This window comes from Condylura cristata, unplaced genomic scaffold, assembly GCF_000260355.1.
Source record: "Condylura cristata isolate star-nosed mole 26May11 unplaced genomic scaffold, ConCri1.0 scaffold00001, whole genome shotgun sequence".
NCBI lineage: Eukaryota > Metazoa > Chordata > Mammalia > Eulipotyphla > Talpidae > Condylura > Condylura cristata.
In genome coordinates, this window is record NW_004567102.1 from 943227 (window position 1) to 951700 (window position 8474).

Here is an 8474-nt window from a genome sequence, read left to right on the forward strand (position 1 = left end):
AAAATAAATCCACAGAGGTCATACTTTATGGATCTGGATTTACAGGTCCTGTTTTTCCCCAAACAACCTAAGTTCTTTGAGACTAAATTTCTTCATCTGGAAATGAAGGAAATAAGTTAATGTTAATACAGTCTGAAAAAAATTGTCCAAAAAATTATAATTCAGTCAAGTATCTATTTGGTGTGTTTATCTCTATGAGTTTTATTATATGATCAGAAAGTTTGTTTTGTTTTGTTTTGTTTTCTGACCATTGAGAAGACCACAGTTAGAAGAGAGAAAGACAAGGTAACAGCTTACAGAATTAGAGCTGGAAAAGCAAACAGTTTAGAGCAGGAGGAATTAGGTCTTTGGGGACTTTCTGGACTTTGGTCTTGAGCATGGGACCTGATGACATACACAAACGGGAGGGAGAAGGGAAGAGAGTAGGAAATGGATGGCCTCAGAACAGAAAATTCTAGAATCATTCAGGACCATTCCCCAGTCTCACAGAAAGAAGCCCCTGGAACATCAACCTCATCAATGTCCAGGGCTTAGTCCAGGGTCATTGTCCAGGGCATAGTCCAGGGCCTAAATACCCGGTGCTGCTTCAGGATCCAGGAGAAAGTTTTCACTCAGGACTCTCCCGCTGTGGCGGGAGAACAGCTCTGCACACCTGCAAGAACAGTGGAAAAGCTCTCCTGAGCATCCCCATTTCCCTTCCAAGGACCCTGCAGACAGAGCCACTCCTACATCTTGTCCCCATATATCTCCTGCCCCTGAAGGATTGGGGCAATAACCTGCCACCCAAGGACAAGGAAGGAGGCATTACCTCATAACCAGACAGTTGAGTCCCCGTGTGTGCTGGAGTAAAAGCGAAAAGAAATAATAATGTCCCAATTATGCCCCAAAGCTATGATTATCCTGAGGGGTGAACCACATCAGAGCTCCAACCGCCCCGCCCCCATCCCAACCCAGATGCTCTGGCTTCAAAAGAAACTATCCCTGGTGCATTTAAGACTACAGGAGGGGTGAGAGAAGGTGGAGAGCTAGGCAGGGAGGGGTCCCAAGGGACTATGGTGGGGGACTATGGGTGCCTTGGTGGGTATGAAGGGCGACATATCTGAGGAGATGTGATCCTGTACCTCTGACTCGGAGTGTTGTATATCAGTGTTACCTCAATAAAATATAGGTTATCGTTGTGACCCTGAAGCTCTGCCAGCCTTCCCTGCCTGCCCCCTTTAATGCTGGGAAAAGTGGAAAGTGGGGGAAACCACAAGGCAGGCAGGGACCCTCGGTGGTCCATTACCTCTCCAAGCCCTCTGGTGAATGATGGTCCCCACCAGAAGGAAGACCAGCCCAAGCAGGAAGACTACACCTCCAACCAGCATCTTTCTCCAAGAGTAATCAGACTGAGCACCTATGGGATACAGGTCTTACAATTAGTGAAAAGCTCCCAATATTTGCTGCACTTCACTAATGCTAGACACCATTCCAGTGCTGTCTAGAAATAACATACATCTAAAAATGGTTATTTTGAGGCCAAGATTTGCACCCCAACTTGCAACCTTTCTGTTACCCATGAGAATGTTCCCTACACGCCAAGGCAAAGTATTAGAGGATGCTAGTTCCCAGTGCTGGAAGTAAGCGATGAGGTGACGAGATCTCAATTTGGGGACGATACATGGATAAATAGCAGCCAAGTTTTTTTCCACTCAAACCCCAAAACTCCAAATTCTGACTATCTCAGATCAGGGGAAGAAGAATAGTGCTGTGAGAAGAACATGGAGGGAATGTGGGCCCAAGTGGAGTCACCATGACCCCAAGTCTGGCCCAAGAACAAGGAGCCATTCTCACTCCACTCCACAGACACAGGGCTCAGCAGGCTGGGGTGCTCCACATGGCAGGTGTAGACGTCCCCAAGCTCAGGAGTCATCTCCAGCATCACCGTTGTCTGAAAGGTCCAGTCTCCATTCCTGATGAGGCCAGTGGGCGTGACCCCCACGGTCTCCTCGTGCCCATTCCGGAACCACCTGACCTGGATGTGTCCTGGATAGAATCCCGTCACAGAGCAGAGCAGCAGGTTGTGATGCTGCAGGGATGGGGTCCGCTCGGGGTACACTGTCACCTCTGGTTGCACTGGAAAAATGAGACATTGTGAAGGAAAACCACACAATGCCTAACCTCCTTCCCAGTCTCCCAAGTGGAAATTGGAAGTGTGGAGAAATCTCAGCCCCCAAGACTCAGAAATGTAAATGCCCCAAGGAGTCAGCCTTCCCAGACACTCCCACAACGACCCTTTCTAATTGAGGGCCCATGTATCTGAAGTCCCTGTGGACTTTGGAGGCTGGAACCGAAACCACTGTGGCCTGACCTGTGAGGTTACTGAGTGAGTCACACTGGGACAGAACACCAGCTCATAAACTTCCAGAAATAGGAAACTGTCAGTAGGGGAAAAGACATGACCAGGTTGGCTTGGGGAGATTCCTGAGCCCCCAGACCTCTCCTCCCACCTTACCTCTTCTCTCCACAGTGAAGGGCGCCCCCAGTTGGTAGTTGTGTCTGCAGACAGTGTCCACAGAAGCCCTGCTTCTCTCCAGTATATCCAGCCGGCTGTTCCACAGCTCAGCGTCCGGCTTCCCCAGCTCGGTAAGTGCCACAAACCTGCCCACATCACTGTCAAAGCGTGCATACTCTTCCAAATTAAAGATGAACCTGACCACAAACTGCACCTTTGCTGTCCCATTGGTGAAGTAGCAGTCAGCCTTTGCTTGAATCACAAAGTCTTCTGGAAAACCGAAAATGGACTGTGAATTAGTTCCACCTTTAATTAAGGTAAACCCATACCTTGTAAATAATGCCAGACCACCTGGATCTAAGAGGCCTTTTGACCTCTGGATAGGACAGAGTGGCTTCTTCTACCTGGCCCCCACGCTGGTTCCTCTTAGCTAAGACAGAGCCATAATGAAAAAACCTGAGGCCCATGATCAGGCCAACCAGACGGCAGACACGTCACCCAGAACAGCAAGCCAAAGAGTCTCAAGACACAGCCAACCTGTATTCACTCATTAAATCAACAAATATTTCCTGCCCATCTGAGTCTTGCCAGACACTGTGCTAGTTTCTCCAAGCTGAGCTTCAGAAACTCAAGGTTTTGACTCCCTGTCTCACCAAGTCAAAAAGATCCAGTCCCACATGGAATAACTCTGCAGTGCTCTGCCCTTAGCAGGTTAGTTTTATGTATTTCTTCTGGAGTGAAATAAAAATGCAATAAGAACATCTTATGTGGGGATAAGCTCCCTTTGCCTACAATTTCAGTAGTTGCAATACGTGGTGATGGGGAATATGATGTTAACTTGAACCTTCTATGGGGGCTATTTTTATATTAGATGTTGTATTGAACAGGAAGTTTTAAAAATCCAATTCCATTATTCATGATGATTTTCTACTTTCAAAGCACATTACTAATATTAGTAGTGATCCTTTTGATCTCAAACTGTGAACCTCATTCCTCATCTCATATTTTCCAAAGTAATTTAATTTCCCAATGTTACGTAACCAGCCCTCACAGACAGGAAAAGAGGTGATTCTTATTTGTAGAACACACAGCTCCCTATGGTCTTAATATTTGTGCCATACCCGCCAAATTCATATATTAAAGTCCTAGCCCCCAAAGTTGATGCTATTAGTAGGTGTAGTTTTAGGATTTGACTAGATCATGAGGATGAAGTCTCCTGGAGGGCATCAGTCCTCATGAAAGAGTCTCAAGTGACCCCAAATCCATGTGAGGCCAGGGAGAAGGGGCTCAATGAACCAGAAGAGAGGCTTCGCCACAGGACCACCATGCTGGTACCGTGAGCCTCCAGCACTGTGAGAAAGAGGTTTCTTTTGTTTATAAGTCATTCAAGTGGTTTAACCAAGTAGGTTAGGAAGATTTCCTTACAGCAATAACTCTTAAGTTGGAGGGTAAGTTGAAGGGTTACTGATTCTGAGTTGCAAAGTGCTTTCTTTTCAAAGGGCAGAGACCGTCTCTGGGGACTTTTGAGGGGAATGTAAAGATGGCTGCTTCCTTCCTCTTTCCAGCCTCCCCTCTCCCACTCACAGCTAATTTCAGATAAGGCTCTAACCTCCAGTTCTCTATCTTTTCTAATAATCTTAATCACAGAAAATATTATTTTTTTTGTCAGATCTGTGTCAGATTTAACATCTGGGTTAAACTGTTTTAACTTGTGTTGCTTAATGGACATTCTAAGTTCAGAAAAGTTTCTAGCCCCTAAGAATAGAGATCCTCTCCCACCCACCCGCCACCCAGGTTTGTTCCTCTTTTGCCCTTAACTTCAATATTCAAGTGGTTTCTGGTTTTAGCACAGTATATCCTGTTTTCTGCTGGTAAATATGCTTTCATGGTGTGACAGCACTTGGTGTTTGCCTAGCCATTCTCCTCACCTAGAAAAATAACATTCATAAATACACTTATGAGGTAACTCCAGAGCAACGATAGTGCCTTCCACTTCTCTTATTTTGCAAAATTACTTAAACAGTTCTGATCATATAACAGGAAAACAGTTAACTGTGAGAAGGACAAACTTCATTTCTAATTTCTTTTGTCCACATATATCCCAAGTGGGTAAATAGAGAAAAAGTCATAATCATTAGAACACAGTCCTGGCTGAAGAAAGGCAGCTTTCGCCAGACTGTCTCAGACTGATATTGATGCAATAAGGACCCTAAATAAAACTAAATGTTTTCTTTCTGCCTCCCTCTCCTTGAGTCTGTGGCTCTGAACAGGAAGTCCCTTCACCAGGTGGCTTATTGTGTGCCATAAAAAGGGGAGAAAGGCTTTCGGCCAAACACAGAACACTCTCTCAGAAGCCAGAAGCCACCTCCACTCTGCTCTGCGGCCTATACCTACAGGAAAAGTCACCCTTTCCCCTCCCCAGCTCTTGCATACATACCTGAAAGCAAGTCCTTCTTTTCTTACCTGGATAGTCTATGGCTTGAGTCATAGAGGGATCCAGGCTTATGAAATTCATCAGCAAAGCCACCACCCAGGGCGCCCACACAGAGTCCATTCTGCAGAAGAGAAAATAGACAGGAAATCATCACTCTCTTCAGAATAGGGCTTGTACTATTCAAGCAAAATTTATTCATGGAGAGTATAGGTAGCTCTCTGGCCTCCCCACGATTGGAAATGCCTTGTACTGATAGCCAATCAGGATAGAAGAGTCTTGAGCATCATCAGGTGCTGGGTAGAATATTTTCATAAAGTTTTGCAATATCGCTCAAGAATTATTTATCTGCAGAATCACGGCCAGTAGGTGAGTTTTGTGAAAAATGGACTGGGAGAAAAAGGAAAAAGAAAACACTCGACATAGGCTGTGATCAAACCCCCTTAAGCTCATTCAGCTCTGTCCCTGGCCTGGCCAGACCACTGGGTCTCCCTCTAGGGTGGTTGAGGATGTCGGTTGAGAGAGATGTTGGGTTAGAGTGAGGTCTTTGGGTTACCTCTGGGAATAGTTTCCCCAGGGCCCCCCTTTTAGTGATACATAGTTTCCCTACGAGGCAGCAACATCTAGTTATATCCAAAAGGGCAGGTTTATTATTTTAAAAAGAAAAGAGAAAAAGCAATGAAAGGACGCTTACACGGGCACAGCGGGCAGAAGTGGCTGCCTCTGAACATGGTAGGTTTAGGAACGCAACGCTGCATTGTCACAGGAGGACAGGAGAGCCGCATCTTACCCGCACAGAAAGTGCACCGATACCGGCTTCTCTTTGGGAAGGGTTTGTTCCTTTGTGGAATTGTTAACTGTTGTTGGGTAACATCCTCCTTGGGTGTGATTAGGTAGAGTTGAGAGGGTCAGTGGTTCTCTACAGTGGCCTCTGGCTCCAGATCCCCACCCATGCTCTGAGCCTCCAGGTACTTGCTACAACGTGGGACACTGTCCGTAGCAGTTGGCTAAGGCAGTAAAAAGGAACACTTCTTCAGATACAAGGATGAAGTTAGAGAGATCTGGGGTGAGAAAGGGAATGAGGAAGCTCTGGTTTTGTGCATTCAAAGGACTGCTTAAGGCAAGGCAAGAGCTCCTTAGTGGTCTCTCCTTAGTTGGCACCATCCCAACAAGGGCCTGAAGCATGTGGCAACCAGAAGCGACAGGATAGGATCCAACAGGCAGGGTCAATGAGATGACACCACAGCAGCCCTGGGAAACAGTGTGAAGGTCAGGATGGACAGCATCGGACACTGGAACAGACAACAGCAGCAAAACCAGGAGGCAACGGCCGACAAGCCAATAAACAGCCTTGAGTCCTTAGCCCACTCCAATAGCAGCTCAGCGAGACACCAGGCCCGGGGCCCTTGGTGCTCTCTCCAGGCAACAGCAGTAACCAGAGCAGAGGCAGGCCCAGCCTCCCATCTCTGCAAAACTTCTTGGCTTCTCTCTCTTCAGAAGCCAGAAACAGAGTGCCACGAGTCTAGTCTGGGGCTCAGACTAGTCTGGGGTCCTGGGGCAATGCTCTCAGCTCCCTTATATCTACTTCTAGGGTCTACCCCCTGCCCCCATGATCCCTCCTGATTGGCCCACTTAAACTGACTGGCTCCAGAGGAGGAGTGCAGGCAGGTAAGCCCACCACATTTTTCTAACAGTTTGACCTGTTTAAGTGGCAATGAGAAAAACACCAGTTTCACACTGCAGTTCACACTTGCAAGGCCAGTAACACCCTCATAATCTCACCCTATATGTGCTTCAAAGTTTATGCTGCTTTAGGGAAGTGAAGAAGTAAAAATCATTATCTTGCATCCTCCTGTTCAATGAAGTAGTGTGTGTATGAAGAGATAAGCTCATATATTGCTGATAGAACTATACATTCATGACACCTCTGTGAAGCTAATTTTGCAGTCTCTTTCAGTATTAGTAAAGCATATACACTTGGACTCAGAAACTCCTCCCTTAGTTTATCCTCCTAATATTCTTGTGTATCACAAAATCTATATACGACATTACTTATAATAACGTAAGACTTCCAACAACCTAACCACCCATGAACAGGCTAACTAACCAGCTGCCACAGAGGAGCATATAGAATATAGAGTATGTCTGGCACTCAGCACAGCAACAGCACACAGTAAACACTCCAGAAATCATTACCATTGTCATTCAACTTATTGTGGTTCACAGCTCCATAAAATTCTAGCTGCAAGCCCAATATTTCCTATTTCCTAGGACCAGATGGCACCTATTCAATACTGTGGGTGCTCCCACTCACTGGCTACACAAACAGGGACGATCTTTACTCTCTTTATTCCCAAGTCCTTTTCCCAGAACCGAAAACTCCAACCCTCAATTCATAAGCAGCTACCCCACCTGGCTGGGCCAGACAGGACTTGAAATTCAAGCCTGGTCAAGGTAAGAGATGGAGGTTGTTTGGGCTTCCAAAGAAACTGAGGAACACATCTCAGATTTTCTCCTGACTATTCTTGTCTTCCTTTGGAAAGGGTAACTTGAGACTTAGTGGGAAAGATACTGATGGTAAGTGACTGGAAGCGAAAATTAAGGGGGAGGGGAATGAAATGGGGTTGAGGGCTAGGAAGAGATAAATAAAAAGAACTAGAACTCTGAGACAAACCAAAATTACTAGTTACCTGTGGTAACAGACAGACCACACGTGTAGGGATTTGTCTGTCAAGGTTGAATAGTCTCACTGTCAGAGAACATTTTCCTGTGTCCCTGGCATAAAGCTTATCTGGGAGCTTCTCCCTAGATAACAAACATTGGTGACATTTAAGATCCTCACCCCTGCTGCATCTTCCAGCACTAAATATCAGGATGCCTGAGTTTTCATCCCAGCATTGTCTGTGTAATTTCAGGCCACTTTTCCTATCTGTAAAGTAAGATTTCACTGCTATATTATTTTTAAGATGTCTGCCAGATTTAAAGTATTACAATTCTGTAGGTGTAACTATACTAAAAATATCAGAGGATTTTAACTCTTCTTCTTTCTCGTGGGATTGCAGTTTTATAAGGTTGGGGAACTATAAGAACTATCATTTCCATTTCAGAAATAGAGGAAGGACATTTGTTGGGGGGGAGGAGGAATCAGACCCACCTTCTCTCTCTCTATGTGGGTATTTCACCCTCAGTGACATTTGCGAGATAAATAGCTGTGGGGGTAAAAGGCAGCAGCAAGATGAGTCAAAGGTTTGTCTGCAACAGAAACTCCCTACTCTGGCTCTACCCCTACTCCCAACACCTGCCAGGCAGGAGAAATCCAAAACAGCAGAAGCTCTGGCTGGCTTGTTGCCAGCGCTGGAAAGTACCTGCTGTTCCTGGGAATGTGCAGGTTTCTGTTTCCTGGAACAGGTAAGTCCCGCCAGTCTGCAGTGTTGTGCACGGCTTTGGATTTTCAGTATTAAATGCAAAGGGAAGACAGAGAATGAGGACCTTGGAGGAAGGAGGTTTGTTTCTCCAGGCATTTGTTAATATTGTCTACTATGAACTGAG

At 45.8% G+C, this 8474-nt stretch overlaps 1 protein-coding gene across 1 annotated transcript; it reads right to left on the reverse strand.

Moving 5' to 3' along the window:
- Nucleotides 1-1217: 1217 nt before the first annotated feature.
- On the reverse strand, nt 1218-5048 carry LOC105853770 (HLA class II histocompatibility antigen, DO beta chain). Its single transcript, XM_012726220.1, has 4 exons — nt 4958-5048; nt 2495-2764; nt 1834-2115; nt 1218-1396 (listed from the first exon to the last, which is right to left on the reverse strand). The coding sequence occupies exons 1-4, from the start codon at nt 5046-5048 to the stop codon at nt 1218-1220; spliced, it is 822 nt and encodes a 273-aa protein (XP_012581674.1).
- Nucleotides 5049-8474: the final 3426 nt, after the last annotated feature.